Raw genomic sequence first — 22,854 nt, forward strand, 5'->3', positions numbered from 1 at the left:
TCCAAAATTACAAAAACCCAACTTGGGACCAAGAAAAATTATCAATTTATAGAGATCATTAATTTACAGAGTATTAATTTATAGAAGTTTTACTGTAGTAAGTAAATTACTAAATCAAAATAAAATTAGAGTGACAATTATTGTAAATTAAATCCAAAATATTTGTCTAAAGCAAAACTTATTGATTAATTAAAATATATTATATAATAAGATTATTATTTGATGGAAATAGAATTTCATGGCCTAGATTTAATATCTGGGTACCTATTAGAGGAATCTTGGAAAGCAAGATATGTATCTTGTGGACCAACTATTATCTATGGTCAAAATCTGTTTACGAAATGAACCCGTGAAGTCCAAACCGAGTAATGGTCTAGAAATCTATTGTTTGATAAATATTAAGAGGGGTGTATTTAACTTGATATTTTAAGTGATTTAAGTAAAATTAAAAATCCTATGTTATTCAATAATGAATTTTCAAACTTCTATTAAAATCCAATATTATTGAACTGATGATTTAAAAATCTATTTTAAAATTCACTGTTATTGAATTGATGATTTAAAAACTAATTTAAAATCCACAGTTCAAAATACAGAAATCCAAATCTCTAGATTTTTTGTGGGATTTGAAATTTTTTTACAATAAATCATATAAACTTCTCTAAAATCATCACAATCATTTAAAATCTTATGAAAACTCAAATCAATTAGGGGTGTATTGAATTTGATATTTTAGAAGATTTGGTGGGATTTTGATATTTAGAATTTTGAGTAAAAATTTTAGATGATTTGATTATTAAATTTGAAATTGTAGGGATTTGGTGAGATTAGAATTTGGAATTTTGGGAGATTTGGTTATTGAATTTTAGTTGATTTTAGGATACTTGGAGTTCAACGTCGTGACTTGTATAATGTGTTATGAAAAAGCTATGTGAAAAAGCTTTCTCTCTTGTTTCAAGCATATGATCAACCTATATATCTAATCCAAAAGCTGGCACCGTTGTGACTTGTGAAGATACAATTAGCATCATTTAAACACAACTTCTCTAATACTATTACACCCAACATTACCCAACACCTCGACAATAAAAAAGATAAATCAAATTGTGAGAACATACAAAGTGGTGTGAAGTTGAATGAGATGATCAAATTTTTAGCAAAACTTCTTGGAGCCAGAAGGCAGTGGCGTTTTAGCATGTTCTCATTCAAGGTGATCTGAAGGTTTTGACAGTCGTTGGCGGAAGCTCCACTGCGGAGGTGGCCAAGACATATGATTTTGATAAAATAGCGGGGGAGGGCAAGTCGTATAGCTTTGATTAGATGGTGAATGTTTAGGTTGATAGAAAATTGTTGCCACTGACCTCAAGATAGCGGTGGAGGCTCTGTAATTCAGATTGAACGGTGGTTACTCCCACAACCACGAGAGGCGGCGTGTCGGAGTGGAATTTGAGAGTAAAGAGTGAGAGAAAGTGAGAAAGAGAGAGAGTTGCAGAGATGGATGTATTTTTTTATATAAAAAGTCAATATTGGCATCAGACTCTTTTTATAGATGAGATTTATAAATCATTTATTGAATAACCAGTGATTTTAAATAGTTTTTATAAATTTTCAATAATATAGGATTTCAGATGATTTTTTAAAATCATCAATTAAAATATCCCCTTAGAATATTTACTTATTCTAAAATATCAAATTTAATACATCCCTTTTGAATATTTACTTACTCATGTTTATCTAGAAATCTCCTATTCTAATAAGGTTAAACATAAGTTAGAAATGTCCTATTCTAATAAGGTTAAACATAAGTTAGTATTTACCCTTATCCCCTATATATTAAAAGAGAAGCATTTTGGAGAAAAAACTGACGTGTCGTCGCCAGAGAGTTCCGTACCCAATTTATTATTTGTCCTTACTATTCCATAAAATTACATAAAACTGCCACTGCTATATATATATATTTTTGTCAACTGCAACTGCTATTCAATTTGTTTAAATACACAATATTTTTCTCCTATAAATTTTAAAATTGGTAAATATTATTCAAAAATTAATAAATATTATCTCCTACATATTTTCGAAATTAAATTAATTTCACTATGTATTGTAATATAATAATAGGTAAATGTATTATCTCCTACACCTTTTTTTTTTAAATGGTCATTTTTACCTAAAATACCCATACAAATTATTAAACCTAAATTTAACAAGTTATAGGAAGTGAAATATAGGAAAATAAGTAGATATACAATAGTATAGGTAATATATTTTTTTACAAACTAAAAATAAAAAATGTATAAGTTATTTTTCTATGGATAAAATTTGATATAAAACATTTAGAAAATGTTTTCTGCTGTTCTAAAAAAACGGATTATGTGTTCTAACATTTTGTACATGTTATACTAATTTCAGGAATAGTTTTTATTCTAAATAGTTTAGTAGTCCGAAATTCTAAATTTTACAAAGTTCAGATTATGTATTTTACAGTTTACTCTATGTTCTAAACTTTTAATAAAATCCTTCTACGATTTAAGCTATGCTCTGAAAACCTTAGAATATGTTTTATTCCTTTTACTCTATCTCTAATAAAATTAGTAGATATCTACAACGAAAAAGTACCATGTATACACTGAAACTTTTAGAGACCACTGAAAATAGGAAGTGAATCTTTAATAAAGGAAACAAAATATTTATCTAGGAAGGCCAAGATCAGAAGAACGTCTGCAAAAGTCTAAAATTCTCAAGAAACTCATAGGGAACAACATGAATCTGGGTAAATATTTGGTGCTACTAACACATCATCTACCATCCTGCATAAATATGGTTTACTCAAGGTAAAATGAAGAGAAGTATTGTTCTTAATTTTCGTTTTTTTGTTGTAGACATGGACAAACCAAATTCACGGTTTGAATCCTATCGCAGGAAAAGAGAATGATATCTACAAGAATTTTTTCACTTAGATTTAGGGGGTGTTATTGGATGGAGGTTTTTAATGGATTTGAATTATTAGTGGATTTTAAAGTTCCATGGTTTTCTAATGCATTAGACGAGGATTTGATGTCATTATAAGTGGATTTGAAAAACATAACTGATGGATTTGATAGTCATTACTAGTGGACTTTTTATTTTATTTTTGAAGGTAAATAAAAAAATATTACTTATCCATAAATTGTGTTGTAAGTGAAAACCAAATTAAAAATTTACAAATTCTTTAAATTATACATCATTAACTACCTCGTAAGCACTTTGAAGTTTCTTGAATGATTCACTTGCCAATGGACTCCCCATATTTTTGTCGGGATGAACCAGCATTGCCTAGAACATATAGCACACACTTCATTAACTTTAGAGAAATTGCATTAACCCACTCAGCATTGGTAATGAGGACAAACCTTCTTTCTCGTGAATCTTTTTCTCGGTTTCTTCTTGGACAGGAGGAACTGAAGGATACTCAAATTCCTCTGAATAGTCTTCTTCTATAATTGTTTCTTTTGGTTTCTTTGGTTCTTCGTGTTGTGGTTTCTCACTTAAATTGTCACACCATTGAAGAAGACAATTTAATATATCATTGGACAAGAAAGCAAGATTTATTGAGAGGAAAAGACCAAGCCATCCAAGTCTGACTTTGACACAATACATCGCATATGAGGCCGCCATTAGTACCACCACACGGGCATGATTTAAGGAAAATAAATAGTCTGAATCAAACAAAATGCAGTCTTTCCAATACACAAATGACAAACGAAGTAACCCTAATAGCTTCTCACATCCACAACACACCAACGGCCAGTGACGCTCCACAACCCCTCCCATCTTTTCCCCAAAGCATCGCACCGCAGAACAAGCATCCGAGCACATATTTTTCTGAGACTGCATCCATTTCCAACCTTGCTTAACCAACCCAATATCCTCCATCACCAAAAACCAACAACTTCAAAATCCCTAGCCAAGCTTGATTCAACTCACAAAGACAAAAGCAGAGACTACTAGGCGTGAGAACAGAACCAAAGAGACATATCTCATCGACGACTGTTCCCTTACCCTCAATAGACTAATGATGATCAATACCTCCCATCCATGTATAATCCCATACCGTCCATGAACTGAGGATGGCAAGTTCAACTGACGGTGACGACGATGACGACGGTGATGACGATGATGACGACGATGACAATGGTGATGAGGACGACGATAACTGACGATGATGACGACGAAGACGATGATGACGACAATGACGAAATCACCAGATGTTATCGATCGGAAGAGATATTTATGAGAAGTGTGAGAGATATGAAATACTTAAAAATTGTCAAGGATTGTGTGTGTTCATGTTTTGGATGTAAAATACATTAAAATCTAAAGTGAAACAAAATCCATTGGAAATAGAATAACAGCGATTTTACAAGTGATTTAAAATCATCTAACAAATATTAAATCAAAAGTAATTGAATAACACTGGATTCCAAAATACATCAAATTCTTTTAAAATCCATTATTCTATAACACCCCCTTAGTGTATTTGCAGTAGCGAAAAATAATTAGGTAAAAAAAAATATAAAACACGCATAGTTCTCTCATACATGATTATCGAGGAAGCCTCTACCACCAAGCTTTCCGACGCCGGCGAGGCCTTTGCTCGTCGGCGTTGGGATCCATCTGTACTCTCAACTGCTCAGAAAATCTTTGTTCTTCTTAGTTTATTTGTTTTCAAATCTTTTCCCCAATTTTTCCCTTTTTTTAAACCTTTTCAAACCCTAATAATCCTTACCTCCGATCCAAATCAAGACCACCGTATATCCCCGCTGATCTATCACTCACCGAAGAGACCCTCTTCGCAATTTTTGGGAAGCCTCCTCGCTCATCTCTTTCTATGGCAATCTCTTATGAAACTAGGATTTTCCCTAGTGGACCTAGCTTTCACCGTCAAATCAAACCGAGGCCACCGGCTGCTTCCACCGATCTCTCACTCACCGGAGCTGCTCCGTGCTATGCATGCCTCTCCACCAACTTCGGACAGCCGTCACAGTTTCTTCCCATCTCGGCAATCGGTTTGCAACTAGGATTCTCCCCAGTGGACCTAGCTACCATTGACGACTCTTGCCACGGCCACTGCTTACTCCCGCCGATTAATCACTCATCAGAGAACCCACCTGCACCGCAGATCTCTTTGCAAGTCACAGGCGGCCGACAATCGCACCATCCACCGCGGCTTTCTCTTTGGAACCTAGGGTTTTTCCTAGTGGACCTAGGCCCCAATTTAGGCCCATTAGCGTAACAACGATCCATATCCAACTATCCTTCTCAGGTTGGTGCATATAGCAAGCCCAAGTCCATTTTTTCACTGTCCGTGAGTTATCATTGCCGTGTTCGTGTTACTCCGCTCAATGGTCGAAGACTCCATTGGAGAATGGTAAATCAGTGAGGCTTTGGTTATTCATATCTCTTAATTGGAACCTGGCTTTAGCTAATTAGTGGAAGTTGAGTTGTGGTTTTAAAAGTATACAAATATATGGTCTTTATTTCCTGAACTGTTCTAGCGATAATGGTACCCTTGATCTTGAACGCCTTCTGTTCAACAACGGCTACCAGTTAAGCTGCTCATCTGATGTCTTCAAGCATCGTCACTCAACCACCTCCATCACAAGGATCCCATCCCAGACAATACCTATTGCGATTTCTCGAAGGGATCCGACCTTTATGCTTTGGGTTTCAAAGCAATCCTTAACCGACTACATCACCATAGTCTCCAGTTTCCTTGCTGTCTTGTTACTGTGGGTTCCTATCGCCTCGGTGGACTCTGATACATCGATTCTCTTGCCAATATCACAGTGTCAGTTGACCGTGACTACCCATCTGTCCTTTGAAGCCCTCAAGGATGGCCCTTCGATGTACCATGATCTCACATGTGCCAATAGGCTCCTAAGCCTTGGGTTCATAGCTCTCTTGGATTATACAATCGATGAACTACTTTTATCTTCTTTTGGCATTGGGGAATGCCCATTATGTATTGTAATTGTCTCAAACTTTGGCTCTGCTCCTTCTCTACTTGTATTGTTACATCTTGATTGAATGAAGCAAAGTGTTTGACAAAAAAAGAAGATTTAGTGTGTTTGCATCTTATTTTGTATACCCAGTTCGATATTCCAAATTATGCTAAAGTGGATGTTTCAATCAATCTATTCACAGTTATAATGTTGTTTGATTTGGTCCTAAAAAGAGATCAATTGCAGACAAACTAACACTAAAAAACAAGATAATTTCACTCTGGTTAAGTCATAAAGATGCTCTAGACACTGATCAAGATCCATTACATCAGGATGATAAAACCAAAAGATGCTTCAGGAAAACAGAACAAAAGAGTGTTGATCTATCTCTGTCAAACCAGCCACACTTCACGATTTACAATCACCCATAGAAACACCTGCCTAAACTACATTCAAAGCTAGCTTTCTACGATTTAATTTTGTAAATAAATTAGTTTTTTGTATTTTCTTATTTAAGTTGTTTTGAAAATTAAGGGTAAAACTGGGTTTTAATTATTATAAAACCTATGTGATCAAACCTAAAAAACAAAAGTATATATGGACATTTTTCTTTAAAAGGGTCCTTTTTCCAATTTTCCCATGATAATATAACTATATTATGAGATGTAAAAAAATATATATTTAAAATCATTTCTTCAGAAATATAAATAATGTTACCTTTCTAATAATTTAATAAAACTCTAATGGTGAAAGAATCGAAAATCATTTGAAATTGGCTCAATGTTTATTCTTCTGCTAAAAACAATACCTATATTTGCCAAAAAAAAATGATCACTAAGTGAAATGACATAAATATATACTTTAATTTCGATAACTATGTAGTTAAACATTATATATAAATACAGTTTTAGTGTTTTTACAGAAATCTTAAAATTTAAAAAATCCAGTCTAATAAAAATGAAAACAAACAATAATATTATACCAATAGCTGAGATATATAGACATCTAATGAACAATTAAAATTTATAAAATCCATTGATATAATACTGTAACTAAGACCAATTATATAAGGGATCTAGTGACCAATTATAGTTTTCTCCCTCACAAAACAGTAAGATTTGATTTATGATTTGTAATTTTAATTCTCCAGCAATTACAGACACACATATATATTTTTTTAAAACTAATAATATCCTATCCAAATTAATATAATTCTCCTTAATAAAATACCTACTGGTATCTCATATATAAAATACTCAAGCTTTGTATCCTATTCTATTATTTGCCTTTCTCTTACTATATTTTATATTAAATTGTCATTAGTATAGTATAACTAAGAAATATTTTATTCAATAATTGAAAAAATCTATACTATTAATTGGGAAATACACTTAAGAGTTTAAAAAAAATCATATCAAATATTCATGTTGCCAAACAGACCCAATTTACATATTAAGAAGAAAAAAATATTAAATTACAGATTTATTATATTTTAGGAAATCGTTCAAATTAGTTCCATAATAGTCAGGTTATGAAAATTTTGTGTAGGTATATTTATGTATGACAAAATATGGGACGAGAATTTTGGGAATAAGAATTCAAGCTGAACATATGCGGACATACTATTTACTCATGTGAATTACGAGGAATGAGGTTTTTTCGGGTCAAAAAACTTTTAAACGTTGCATTCAGACATATTAGACGGGTTTGATCGCTTGAGAATTATATTTATCTTATCTGGAAATTCTATGATATGCAACAGGATGAGTATGGACAAGTAGGCATGAACACGAGTACGATTACGGTTTACTAACTATCAGTTATTGTTATATAAGGTTGTGGTTATTTGACGATATGATACAATTGATATTATTTGATGATATGATATGGTTGATATTATTTATTTTCAATTGAATAAATTAAGTTGAAACTGAATCCAAATTTGATTTAACACGCCTGAACAAACAGTTGGAAATATTTGGATTAGTTGAGAATAATATACACCTAATATCACTTATCTAAATTATATCGTAATTATTTTATATATATATATATATATATATATATTAATATATATATATATATATATATATCAACTCATACATATCTGAGTAGAGTTTACGTCAAAATTTTCTAATTTTTTTAAAAGTATGTAAAAATAATCCTGCACGTACGTGCCTAATATATATTGTATCAAATCCTTATTTTTTGTGATAACTCTTAATTATATTACCAAAAAGAACAGGTAACTACAGCCAAAAAAACTAAAAAGCCGTGAGTTACTGAAGAAACAACTTCAATCAGAAAGTGATGATTACAATAACCGAATCTTGATCCTCAGTAGAGGTGTGCTAGCCATTTGAGATTAATAATACATAAGAAAGAGTTTTTCGCCAAATCTTTCTAGTATCTACTTGATATCAGAGTCTGAATATACCTGACCCATTAATCCGAATGGGAAAGAGACCAGATCACCTCCTAGTTGATGACCTAAAGGAGATTCAATTTATCGAGATAGCTAAGAAAAACATTATCTCAAGAGTGCTTGATGGATTTTGTCAACGATACCAAAATGACCCGCAAATGAGACAGATGATTGGTTATACTCACAGTTGTTTCTAATTATCCATAATAAACTTGAAATTTTCAGACCAAACCTTAAAACAAACTATAATTGACCGATGTCCCATAGCTTAATAAAATAAAAGCCCATTGATGCATATCCCAACACATCGAGGAATGAGGATCATGAGAAATGGAACATTCAACCATTCTCCATAATAATCTTCCTCCATTTTCTAATTTCAGAACTTGATGCTTCCGAGCATCTGCTGATACACACAACACTTTATGTTGTATTTCAATCCGATCATATACCCAAAAGGTTTTCTTCATTTTCGGTGCTCTGTTACATAGCAATCCACAGACAGGAGGACAAACCTCATAAAACTCAAAGGAACATTGGAAACACATGTGACGATCGACAACTAAAGATGGAGACGAGTTCTCGTCTAGATTTAAAGGCTAAGGTGATGTGAAGAAGAGCCACCTACCGTCAACATGTAAGGTAAACAGATGACGTGGACGAGCCGAGGAGGTTGTGAGGTAAAGCTCGGTGAAATATGGAAGGCTGAGGATTGAAGCCCATTAATCGCTTCGACACGCAACGGAATCTGGCCATGGATTTGGCAGGCACTCTCGAGAGAACCTCAAAGACAAGATCATTTGGTATCTCCGGGAAGGAAGATTATGAGAAGGTTAACCCCATTGAGAAACACGGTACCGGTTTAGGCTCTAGTACGTACTGTTCCACGAGTTGTATATACAGGCCAGACATTGAAATAATGTCTAATAGGATTTTAAGATGTGTACGTAAGTGTTTGTAGGTACTATTAATAAATTAAAGTTAAATATGTGTACATAGTATGGATGATAAATCTCTAAGAAAGAACTTGAAAGATAAAACTTGAATATAATAACACCTCTCTTATTAATTTAGAAAACTCTATAAAAAACTAAATCTCTTTCTCTCAGTCTTATGGAACACCTCTCCATGTACTCTTATATTTATAGGTTTAAGCTTTTCCTAAACCTATTAGAATTAACATTATACAACTTAATGATAATATGAACTTTTCTTTTTCTAATCTATCTCTTTTGGCAACTTCCTAGGAGATAGCTTCTTTCTCAAGTTGGAATTATCCAACATTTTCCCCCGTAATTCCAACATGAACTCTGAGAAGCTTGATCTCTTCAACTCCGAGTAAACTCCTCATTTCCTTGAATTTAACTCGTCCTAGTGGCTTCGTAAGTATGTCGGCTTTTTGCTCCTCTCCTGGCACATGTTCGACCTCAATCTGCTCATTCTCTTAGAAAACATATGCTTCGTTCTCCCGTGAAATACTGGATTCTAGGTTAGAGCTATAGCTGATTCGTTATCGATTCTAAGCAGGATCTTCTCTCCTTTCACGCTTAGTATCTCGCTCAACAATTCTTTGAGCCATATAGCCTGTTTGGCAGCTTCCGTAGCAGCCATTAACTCTGCTTCGCATGACGATAATGCCACAGTCGGCTGTTTCTGTGTTGTCCATGTGATTGGCGATGAACCATAATAGAAAACATGACATGTGGTGCTTCTTCCATCGTCGATGTCAATGTTGTGACTGCTGTCACTTTATCCGATGATCCTTCTTGATCCATCCTTCTTGAAAAACAAACCATAACCAGTAGTTCCTCTTAAGTACCTTAATACATGTTTGATAGCTTGCCCATGAGACACCTTCGGACTCTGCATATAGCGGCTAAGGACCCCAACTGCAAAGGATATATCTGGTCTCGTGTGGAGAAGATATCTTAAGCAACCTATGGTTCTTCTATACCTTGTAGCATCGATTTTCTTTTCCTTTTCCGCTTTTGATAAACTCAGACCAGGCTCCATCGGTTCATGAGCTGAATTGCAGGACCCCATTCCTGCATCAACAAGTATTCCTTGAGCGTATGCTTCCTGTTTGATCTTGATTCCATCTGCTCCTTGAATAACTTCTATGCCAAGATAATAAGTTAATTTCCCAAGATCCGACATCTCGAACCTCCTTGACATGTCCTCTTTAAAACCTTTGATGATCTTGAGTGATGTTCCTGTTACAAATAGATCATCAACATAGATAGTAACAATTAATAACTCCTTCTCCTTCTTCTTACAATACACTGTCGGTTCCTTCACAAACTTCTTGAAGTTAATTTCTTTTAGAACTAGATCCAGCTTTGTATTCCAAGCTCTAGGAGCTTGACGGAGACCATACAAGGCCATATAAAGCCTATAAACTCGATCCTCTTCTCCTTTCTTCCCAAAACCTTCAGGTTGAGTAACATAGACTAATTCTTTTAGTTCGCCATTGAGAAAAGTTGTCTTCACGTCTAAGTGGTGAATCTCCCAACCTCTTGTTGCTGCGACTGCTATTAAAAGCCGTATAGTTTCGATTCTAGCTACTGGAGCAAACACCTCATCGAAATCTATACCTTGTTGTTGCACATATCCTTTTGCAACTAACCTCTCCTTATACTTATTCACTGAACCATCAGCTTTTCGTTTGAGTTTGTAGACCCACCTAACTCCTATAGGTTTAACACCAACTGGTTTGTCTACAAGCTCCCAGGTGTTGTTCCTTGTGATCGAATCCAGTTTAGCCTTCGTAGCATCGATCCACTCTTTTATCTTCCCAGCTTCGAAATAATTTTCTGGTTCCCCATCTAGTGTTAGAAACAACCTGCAACTTGCTTCTTCTGCAAATAAGACATAATCATTAAGATAATGTGGCTTTGTTATCACACGACCAGATCTAGTGACCAGAGGTTGAACTCCGACTTGTTGCTCCTCAACTTGATTCCCATCATTCATATCATTCTCATTATCTTCTTCCTCTTCTTGGTTATCATGATTTACATCTTCTTGGTCTGCATCTTGTTGATCATTACCTTGTTCATTACCGTGTCCACCACCATCTTCGATAAAGCCTTCTTGAAAGAGCCTAAACATACCAGGTTCACCATCTGATTTGTTTGTCATAGATGACCAGTCCCAAGCCTTACTTTCGTCAAATATGACGTCTCTGCTGACAACTACTCTCTCCGCAATAGGGTCGTAGAGTCTATAAGCTTTAGAACCAGGTTCTGTTCCAATATTGATCACTTTCTTTGATCTATCATCTAGCTTTTTCAACTGTGGTCCATTGATCTTTGCGTAGGCAACACAACCGAACACTCTCAAGTGCTCAATGTTCGGTTTCTTGGTCGTAAAACACTCATAAGGAGTCTGAACATACAGTGCTTTTGTGGGCACTCGATTGATGAGATAAGTCGAGTGGCGTACAACTTCTCCCCACATATCATTCGGAACCGACATCGCTTTCATCAGGCTTCTTGTCATCTCCATCAAAGTACGGTTTCTTCTCTCTACCACACCGTTTTCTTGTGGTGTATACGGCGCAGTTAGATGTCTAGTAACGCCGTTCTCCTCACAGAACCGATTGAACTCAGCTGAGGTAAACTCTCCTCCTATATCGGTTCTAAACGTCTTGATGGAGAACCCACTCTGTTATTCAACAAAGTCTTTAAACCGCTTAAAGCGATCAAATGCTTCACTCTTTTCTCTTAGTAGCATAGTCCACATGTACCTAGAGAAATCATCAATTAGAACAAAAACATATCAGTTATTAGCCGGTGTTGGTGGTGAAATCGGACCACACAAGTCTCCATGTACCAATTCCAAAGCCTGTGATGCACGAAAACTTGTTTTAGCTGGGAATGAACCTCTTGTTTGCTTCCCAACTAAGAACACCTCACACATACCCCTATAATGGATCATGTATGGCATTCCTACAACCATATCCTTTCGAACCATGTTATTCATAATATTAAAGCTTACATGCCCCAGCCGAGCATGCCAACGCCATGTAGTATCATCACTCTCGAGCTGCAAACACATTGGAGGACTTATTTCCATTGGTGTCTTGTAAATTCTATTTGAAGACCTACTAACTCTTACAATTAATCTTCCACACAGATCTAGAAGTGTCAGAAACTCTCCTTTCATGTTCACCTCACATCCTCCCTATGTTGCTTGGCCAAGGCTCAAAATGTTGTGTTTAAGGTCGGGTATAAAATAAATTTCTTTGAGTGCTCTTATTTCTCCAGTCTTGCACACAAAGTTAATGATCCCCTTCCCAACAATATCAACATAAAAGCCATCAGCAAACCTGACTTTACCTTTAATCCTTTCAACCAAACTGCAGAAAAACTCCTTATTTTCTTACATATGATTGCTTGCTCCATTATCCAAATACCAAACACTTGCATTGCCTTTTTTGGTATCGTAGTTCCTCGGGATTACCTTGTCTTCGTTTAAAAACACTACTTCATGCATATACAGTGCATCGGCTTCATGTGTCTCATTCAGATTTGATTCGTGATTCTGATTGTGGTTTTGAATCGGTTTGTTGGTACACGTTGTCGCATAGTGCCCTGGCTTATCACATCTCCAACATATCACTTTCTATAAGTCTTTCTTTGGTTTGTTTTGGTTATCTTCTGTGGCTCTCCTCCTTGGATTTGGCCATCGAATAGCCCTCGACCCTTGCCTCTACCGAAACCACCTCTACCAAAACTACCTCTGCTGTAGCCGCCTCTACCGAAGCCGCCTCTACCTCTGGATCCTCCTCGGAAACCACTGTAACCTCCACGATTATTAGAGGTATTGGTAAACATCAACTTGCCTTGATCTTCGACTGAACTTACCTCTCCAATTCGTTCCTCATAAGCCTTTAACCTTCCCACTATGTCCACAAACGTTGTTGTGTTTAAGTCGAGGACTTGCTCTAGAGAAGCTACCATATGGATAAATTTTTCTCTAGGCAATCCTGTATGAAACTTCTTTACCAATTTTGGTTCTTCAATGGTCGCTCCCAAAGAAGATGATTGTGATGCAAGCCCTGAAATCTTGCCTGCAAAGTCATCTACCGAATTTGAACCATTCATCTTCAACCGCTCTAGTTCTGCTAGCAAGGTCTGAAGTCTAGCTTCCTTTACATGTTCCGCTCCTTGGTGACGTGATCGAATAGTGTTCCACAGTGTTTTAGCTGAATCTTGCTCTCCTATTTGCAAGATAAGTTACTCGGGGACAGATTGGAACAGAAGAGTTGTCGCAATATCATTCTTCTTTTCATCTGTGGATCCCGGTTCGATTGTATCCCATACTTCTACCAAACTGTGTAGTTTGTTGATGTTAGTAATGGACAATGGATTGATGGTGCTCCAAGGTCCTTCGTTCGTGACGGTGAATTCTGTTTGTCCCACATGCTTGGTTTCGAAAAGTTTTCTCCACCGTTTTTTGATCAGAAGCACAACCTTGCTCTGATACCAAATCTAAGAAAGAACTTGAAAGATAAAACTTGAATATAAGAACACCTCTCTTATTGATTTAGAAAACTCTCTCAAAAACTAAATCTCTTTCTCTCAAGTCTTATGGAACACCTTTCCATGGACTCTTATATTTATAGGTTTAAGCTTTTCCTAAACCTATTAGAATTAACATTATACAATTTAATGGTAATAGGAACTTTTTCTTTTCTAATCTATCTCTTTTGGCAACTTCCTAGGAGATAGCTTCTTCCTCAAGTTGGAATTATCCAACAAAATCTTGTCATATCAACTCTAAAGATGATAAACAAAGTACTCCTATCATATCCAAAAACTTTGAAGTATAAGTACATTTATTAAATAAAAGTATGGATATCAATTAACATAATATGTAGAAGATTTTAATGCATGTGTGTCATCTGTCAAGATAGTATTGAATATTATCAAGTAAATAATTAAATTATGAAAAGAAAAAAGGATTCCCGTATATATAATGGAATATAAGACAGTTTGGTCTTATATAATCAAATTTTACAAATTAGAATTTTCTAAAGAGGGTGGAAAAGGGTCAAAACGGGTAAGGAGAATGTTTGTTAACACCATACCAAAAAAGATGGCTCAACAAAGTATTGTATGTGTTTGCGAAGAGAACTACATGTCTTTCGTATACATGTTCATCGTATGTGTTACATGTAGTTAAAATTGATCGATTGTCATCATTTGTAAATTAATAAGATAAAAAAAATGTTATGATGATGTAACAAGAAACATTCAAAAGGAGTGACTGTCTTAAGTAACCATACCAAACTAAACATAAAATAATTAATCATCCAATAACCCTACAATTGATGTTGACAAAAAAAAAAATAATAAAAAAAAAAACTGAACAATATAATCAACAACTACATGAACAGATAAGGACGGTATTTGTGAAGTCTTATGAAGTTCTTAAACAGTTACATAGGCTTCAGATTCTCTATATAGTCTATAAAGGTGGAAATCAATATATTAAAAATATAGTCAATTATTGTAAATTACATTAATCCAACTAATATTTGTCTAAAGCAATCAATATATTAAAAATATATTATATTATAAGATGATTATTTGATGGAAATAAAATTTCATGGCCTAGATTTTAATGTAATATTTGGGTATCGTTTCTCTTTGCATTTTTTTATTTTTATTTAAACGGGAACTACCAAAATAATGAAACGTTTAGTTACATTTTACCAAAGGTATGAATGTTATAAAGCCCATTGAAATTGATCAGAAAATTAGGGGATGGAGGTTACATGTGATGTGAGTAAACCAAACCAGAGTGGGTAAAGATTTATGTAACGTTTTCTTTTGTAAAGCTGACAATCTCTTCTGCTTCTGTGAATCTGTCAACGATACCAAAAGGACCCGCAAATGAGACGAATGTTTGGTTATACAGACGGTTGTTTCTTTCTTAATTTCTAGTTTCTACTAGTAGTACATGACAGTGGCTTGGCTCACTAATTTTTATATTGTTTTTGATATAATTGTAAATATCATTAGAAATGAAAAGTTTTAGGAGTTATACAAGATAAACATATGGCTTTTGAAACCTTCCATTAGTGGTAAATATAGACACCACATCAGTGATAATTGTGAAATCATCTAATCCAAAGTTGCATTAAGTTGCCAAAATGCTGAAAACGCATATTTGTGACTAACTCTATATGCTTAAGTATGTGTATGATGGACTTTGAGTTTGTATGAGCATAAAGTAAATAACGCATCATCTTTGTTAACGAGGTTCGGTTTTTCCTAAATTCTCGGTACCTAGTCCAGAACAAATTCACTATACAAAATAGCAATTACAACTGCATATGATACAAGCAGTACTATGCCTATCATTCTTTTCTAGATGAAAAAACCATCAAAAGATCTCTCTATCTTGTTGACGGGTGACATATATATACCACACATCTTGTGTGTATCTCTCAAAACTACCATGAAGCGCGCAAGTCTTCATGAAGCGCCCTCTTGGTATTTATATTAATTGCACAACGGGGTTGACAACTTTCCTATTATACAACAAATAGGAAAGTTCCTATTATACAACAAATAGGAATTGGGAAATTAACAATTGCACAACCCCTAAGGGTTGACAATTTTCCTATTATACAACAAATAGGAAAGTTTATCTCCATGATCACATCTTGAATCTTCCATTCAAGATGGTCATCCAGCTCAGCACCCGCCACTTGGCTTGTCCAAGTCGGCCTTAAGCTTATGTACTTCAAACTATTCAATTCAGCTTCTTGTACTACTTCTTGTATTAGCGTCAAAACTAGTACAAGAACTGCTTCAAACGTTTGATACATCCTCCGATATATCTAACTGCATGTTCCTTGATTCAACACAACACATTCTCTGCTTTGTGTCAATTACTGTGTCAGCACAATTACTAAGTGCTACTTTTGCTTTGCTCTACCAACATATGTATCAAGTAATACTTCATCCTCTGTATCAGCTCTACCAGCATTTGTATTAAGTAATACTTCATCCTCTGTGTTTGTGTCAGTTCTGTCCACTGTCTTTGTCTTAACTGTTGTACCATCACAGAGACATCTATGATGTATCTCTGTATCCATGTCTCATCCATTACAGTCACTTAGTAGAGATTTCACCACATGTTCTAAACCTTATAAAACTTCAGTGAACACAACATCTTCAAATGCTTCCTTTGTTTACGCGCAGAGATTACATTTTGGGTCTCTTTGTCAATCAGCTTGAAAGTGGCTTGGTGAGACAGTACTAGGTGGTTGTGAAGAACATTCATTCACTGCTTCCATAAGTGGTACACTGTGGCTTGAGCTGCTATCTTCTTGATCACTATTTGGTTGAGGATTTTAATTCTTTTACCAGAAGAGGATGATGAAGTCAGCCAATTACATAAAACCAACCAGTTCACGAAGGTGAAATGAGGTATGCCTAGACGTAATAGGTATTTCCACACTTCTGAAGAGAACTTGCAGTGCAGAGCAAAAGATCCCAAGATTTTATTGAAGAGAGTAACACGTATATGTAGTTGAGATGTTTATGCCCTAGTATCTTTCAATTTTCAGTTTCCATATATTTAATCTGTCTCACAAAGTTAAATTCTGTTCTAGTCATTTTGTTATTGTATATTTATAGTCCAACACCGACACATCTACATGTTAACATAACATGCCATCTTTAGAACAACACCAACGACAAGTAAAGAAGCAGCTTTATTTATTACATCTTTAAAGGTAATGATTCGTGAGAATATAAAATAAAGTGTTATCGTGATGACTAATTTCCTTCTACTTCACTGTCACTGTGTATAATGTGATGGGCTTGAGGATCGTGAGAATCATCTTTGTTACATGCTCGCAGGTATACCAAGCTCTTAAAACGGTTCAAGTTCAACCGCACATTGGATTAAATTCTTTGTTCAACATATAGTAGATATCATGAAGATACAAAGTGGGTTGCTCATGATAAAAAAGGTTTGAATACTGTTAACCGAGACATGTGGAGCATAATATATGCCCATTTTAAAAGGGAGGCTTTGGTGTGGGGAGGAAAATGTAAAGTAGCAGGGTTTGATTCCCGATAGATAGTGACTAAAGTCAAAACAAGAGATAAAACTTAATTAGAACAATAATGCTCCAAGCTAGCTAGTGTTGTTTAATGTAAACAAGAGCATGCATGGACTGATGGACACAGTGACGGAGTAACCAAACAAAGATGAAGGTACATCAAAGTAATTATAACATAGTCATAATAACTGATCAATGGGAAACAACACTGATAAAGCATAGACTGTCTTAAGAGTCCATGATATTGTACTTATGAAATAAATTAGAAGGAAAATAAAAGCATTGGTCTTACGAAATTTAAATTAACATTACATAATAAGATTCACATTTTCGACATGGTTTAAGAAGGTGTAAATGCTTTGACCTTTATGAGGTCCAAGGCCTTGAACTTCAACTCTTTTAATAAAGTTCCTCTCCATATCCAAGTGAAAAATGTAGAACGGATTGGACAAGAGAAATGGAGAAAACACAACTTCACTTGTTCCATTAACCATCCCAACAATGTAAACTTTAGTCTCTGCAACTAGCTCCTTCCACATAGGCGGCAATATGTGTATATGACTTGACCATGTATGTTCTTCAGTGTCATCTATAACCCAGAACTCAAAGCTTTGAACTCTTCCATCCATAAATAATCTTGGACTACTACAAATTCCTCCTAATTTCCCCTTGAAGTTTATTAAAGTTGTCGGAAACCTNTTTGAATACTGTTAACCGAGACATGTGGAGCATAATATATGCCCATTTTAAAAGGGAGGCTTTGGTGTGGGGAGGAAAATGTAAAGTAGCAGGGTTTGATTCCCGATAGATAGTGACTAAAGTCAAAACAAGAGATAAAACTTAATTAGAACAATAATGCTCCAAGCTAGCTAGTGTTGTTTAATGTAAACAAGAGCATGCATGGACTGATGGACACAGTGACGGAGTAACCAAACAAAGATGAAGGTACATCAAAGTAATTATAACATAGTCATAATAACTGATCAATGGGAAACAACACTGATAAAGCATAGACTGTCTTAAGAGTCCATGATATTGTACTTATGAAATAAATTAGAAGGAAAATAAAAGCATTGGTCTTACGAAATTTAAATTAACATTACATAATAAGATTCACATTTTCGACATGGTTTAAGAAGGTGTAAATGCTTTGACCTTTATGAGGTCCAAGGCCTTGAACTTCAACTCTTTTAATAAAGTTCCTCTCCATATCCAAGTGAAAAATGTAGAACGGATTGGACAAGAGAAATGGAGAAAACACAACTTCACTTGTTCCATTAACCATCCCAACAATGTAAACTTTAGTCTCCGCAACTAGCTCCTTCCACATAGGCGGCAATATGTGTATATGACTTGACCATGTATGTTCTTCAGTGTCATCTATAACCCAGAACTCAAAGCTTTGAACTCTTCCATCCATAAATAATCTTGGACTACTACAAATTCCTCCTAATTTCCCCTTGAAGTTTATTAAAGTTGTCGGAAACCTAAACACTTTGTTCTTAATAAAGCTGAACGTCTCCTGCTTAACATTAAAGCAAACTATCATATCTTTTCTAGACTCACGATCAGTAGCTATGTAATATAATATCCCTTCGATGCAAATCTCCCTAGGATAAGGGTAATGCTCTACAGAACATTCAATCATTCTCCATTTCAGTTTGCCCATTCCTAGTGTGAGAACTTGATACTCTTCCGCTTTAGACAAAAATGGCCGTTCACAAATTGTCATGCACAAAACCTTATATTGTATTCCGATTGGATCATACCCAAGATAGGTTATAACCTGACCCCTCCTCGATCTCACTTTGGGTAAGGATTTAACCTGTCCTGTGCTAGGGTTACATATCATCATCCTTGCATCCTTCCTACCACCTACAACCCATTCATCTTTTGTACACAGCAATCCACAAACAGGGACACAAACTCGAGAGGTGTAATCTTTAGGGACACCCATAAGACTCTCGACAACTACAAGATTTGAATTGTTGTCTGAAATCACGTACTCAGGTGAAGAGAAGAAAGACCACTTACCCTCAGCTTGAAAAGTGAAAAGGAGACGTGGCCGAGCAGAAGACCTCGTCAGGAACTTGTTGGTGAAATATGGGTTGCGGAGAAGAGCATTCCAGTTCTTTGACACGCAACGAGCCCTTGCAACGGATTTGGCAGCTGGCAGTCTGGAGAGTATTTCGACCATGACATCAGTTGGCAGCGTCCCAGAGTTTTCTCCTAACCCGTCCGTTGAAGATTTGGTTAGGTGAGCCTCATCTTTGGAGACGTGCTCCTTTCGTTTTCTCTTGGCGGACATTAGATGAAAAAACAATGAAATGAAACACTTTTAAGTATTGAGTACCGATAGACAAACACAACAACAACCTATAGTTTATATATGGTCGTCCAAGATTTTACAAACTATTTGAAACCCTTACAGGTCCACTAGACTGACACGACTGCCACCTTTTGATTCTGTGTTTTACTTCTTCTAGCTAACACTATTTTTATCTTATCTTCTTTTCTTTTATTTCCTTTTGCAGTAACCTTATTGTTAGGTATATAGAGATTATTAGCTATATTTAGGTGATAATTTTATTTATATATATATTACCCCCAAACATACTGTTGGTTTTGCACCTTTTTATATATATTTTAGGAAATGAAATCTTTTTTTTAATATATATAGATTTCTGAGTATCTTGCAAAAGTATCAAATTTAATAAATTTTGAATATGACATCAAATTGGGCATACAAACATATAAATTATTATCTATAATTAGGTAACAAATTTCATTAATATATTACCACCTAATCATACTGTTGTTTTAGCTCCTTGAAATATATTTCAATTTTTTTATAAATCTTACATATGTATATGTGTATCTTGCAAAAATATTACAATTTAATAAACTTTGAATCAAACTCATCACAGAAAATTTGATATAGAGTTTATTTTTATTTATACTATTTATAATAAATTGTACAATTTTCTTTTTACAGCTAGTTTTTTGTACAGTTAACTGACTTGACAGTATTATTATTAAATTTTTGTGATGATCTAAACAGGACCGAAAAAACAGAGTTATGATATGTTTGATATTTATTTTGATCGCTGGTGATCATAATTTCTTTTTAGATGTATGAGGCACCACCACTGCCTTTCATCCAATATTTTCCAATCAATATGAACTTAGACTTCAAGGCACGAGGGAAAATTAAATAATGATTGAATTAATCTTGATGAAGATAATTGAGATGTTGAAGAAAAAGGATTATAATCATCCAATAACCTACAATCGGGTTGGCGAGAAAAGAAAAAGAAAAAAAAACTGAACAATCGCTAACTACATGAAGATATAAGGATTGTATTTGTAAAGTCTTATGAAGTCCTAAAACACTTGCATATGGTTCACTTGTCTATATGACCTACAAAGGTGAAAATCCCTGACTCCTTACGAGATGCAAGCCCTTGGATTCCAACTTTTATGACTGTATTCCTCTCTACATTGTAGCTCAAAACGTAGAAAGGATCAGATGGAAAATATGGAGGCAACAAAATTTCACCATTACGAGTCATCCCAACAACGTGTAAACCGGTTTCTGTTGCAACTAAATTCTTCTAAATAGGTAGAGATATTGTAGAGATATTCCTCGACCATCTTCGCTCTTCGGCATCATCTAAAACCCACAATTCAATACTTTTAACTGTTCCAAAAAAATTAGAAGCGAACCAAGCAAACCTAATTTACCCTTGTAGTCGAGCAGAGTCATACACCCTAGCTGCTCCATAGGTGGTGGAGTAATAAACTCGAACTTCTCAGAGCTTAAGACAAAGCTAACTATCAAGAAATTTCGAAACCTATTATTCTCAGCTATGTAATACAAAACCCCACTTATGCAGATCCCAAAACCTATAGGCTCATAAGGTCGTGTACATTCAATCTCTCTCCATGACAGTATACCCATACCTAATGTCAGAACCTTGGCTTTTTGAATAGAGGAATAGCTACGAACTTGCACGCACAATACCTTGTATATTGTTTTGCGACTGGATCATACCCAAAAAAGGTTCTCATTTAGCCTCCAATACATGTCGGATCGGGTAAGGTTTTGTACTCTTCTGTGCTAGGGTTACATATCATGAAATCCCTATTTCTATTACATATCAACCTGCAGACAGGTCGAAAAATCCTAGAGGAAACACCTTTAGTGAGGAAACACTTGTGATATCCGGGTGTCAAAAGAGACGAGTTCTGGTCATGATTTTGAGGCTGAGGTGATGAGAAAAAGACCCACTTACCGTTTTGATGGAAAGTAAACAAGATACGAGGACTTCTAGTCGAGGAGTTAGTGAGGTGACGGCTTAGAACTGAAGCCCATTGCTTCCACATGCAACGGAACCTCGCAAAGTCTTCCAAAGGCAATCTCGAGACTATCTCAATTAAGAGATCATTTGGGATTGCCGAGAATAAAGATTGTGTATCAAAACTTCGTCGGGATATGGTTAAACCCATTGAGATCCCCACACCAACTCTGGCAAGAAATTGAATTTGAAATTGAAATTTATGGAAGACCAACTTCGTCGGGATATGGTCCAAAGTGATATAGTAGTATTGTATGACAGAATATCATATAAGTTTATGCCCTAGTTTCTAAATTTTCCTAGGACTGGTAGTTGGTCTAGGTGAACATTCCAGAAAGTACTGAACAATATGGTTTGGGTTTAAAGTTGATAAATTTAGATTTATTTTTTATCAAGCGTTTATGAGAATCTTCTTCAACTAGTCTAAGGTCACCAATTTGGGTTCAGAATTTAATGTTTAGATTTTGTTTTACTGAAGATCTATGAGCTTTTGCGAGTATATTTCAGTTTTCACTTTCCATCTTTAATTTGTCGCACCAGAGTAATACTTGGGTTATCCATAGGGGTGAACCTCTTCATTCACCTCCTTATAAAATAAGAAAATAAAACCCGTACATATTTATTATAAAATTAGAAATTTAAACCGCTCTATTATAAACCCCAACCAATATATAATTTCATTGTAATTGTAAAATCTAAACCCTAACCATCTCATTTGTAAACCCAAACCGACATATAATTTTATTCTAATTGTAAAATCTAAACCCTAATCATCTCATTTGTAAACTCAAACCGATATATAATTTCGTTCTAATTGTAAAATCTAAACCCTAACCATCTCATTTGTAAACCCAAACCGACATATAATTTCGTTTTAATTGTAAAATCTAAACTCTCACCACTTCATTTGTAAACCCTAACCATCTCATTTGTAAACCCAAACCGACATATAATTTTATTCTAATTGTAAAATCTAAACCCTAATCATCTCATTTGTAAACT

At 35.0% G+C, this 22,854-nt stretch overlaps 2 protein-coding genes across 2 annotated transcripts; both read right to left on the bottom strand.

The window, feature by feature from the left end:
• LOC104783955 (pupal cuticle protein 36-like) lies at positions 13,026-13,514 on the bottom strand. Its single transcript, XM_010509047.1, has one exon. It carries the CDS (start codon positions 13,512-13,514, stop codon positions 13,026-13,028), a length of 489 nt encoding a protein of 162 aa, XP_010507349.1.
• LOC104780767 (F-box protein At3g49450-like) lies at positions 18,594-19,802 on the bottom strand. Its single transcript, XM_010505301.1, has one exon. The coding sequence runs from the start codon at positions 19,800-19,802 to the stop codon at positions 18,594-18,596; it is 1,209 nt and encodes a 402-aa protein (XP_010503603.1).

The sequence above is a fragment of the Camelina sativa genome, chromosome 4 (assembly GCF_000633955.1).
Source record: "Camelina sativa cultivar DH55 chromosome 4, Cs, whole genome shotgun sequence".
NCBI classification, from domain to species: domain Eukaryota; kingdom Viridiplantae; phylum Streptophyta; class Magnoliopsida; order Brassicales; family Brassicaceae; genus Camelina; species Camelina sativa.

Excerpts from the sequence above, each read along its gene's own strand:
- LOC104783955 (XM_010509047.1), bottom strand. The coding sequence starts at position 13,514 with ATGAATGGTTCAAATTCGGTAGATGACTTTGCAGGCAAGATTTCAGGG.
- LOC104780767 (XM_010505301.1), bottom strand. The coding sequence starts at position 19,802 with ATGTCCGCCAAGAGAAAACGAAAGGAGCACGTCTCCAAAGATGAGGCT.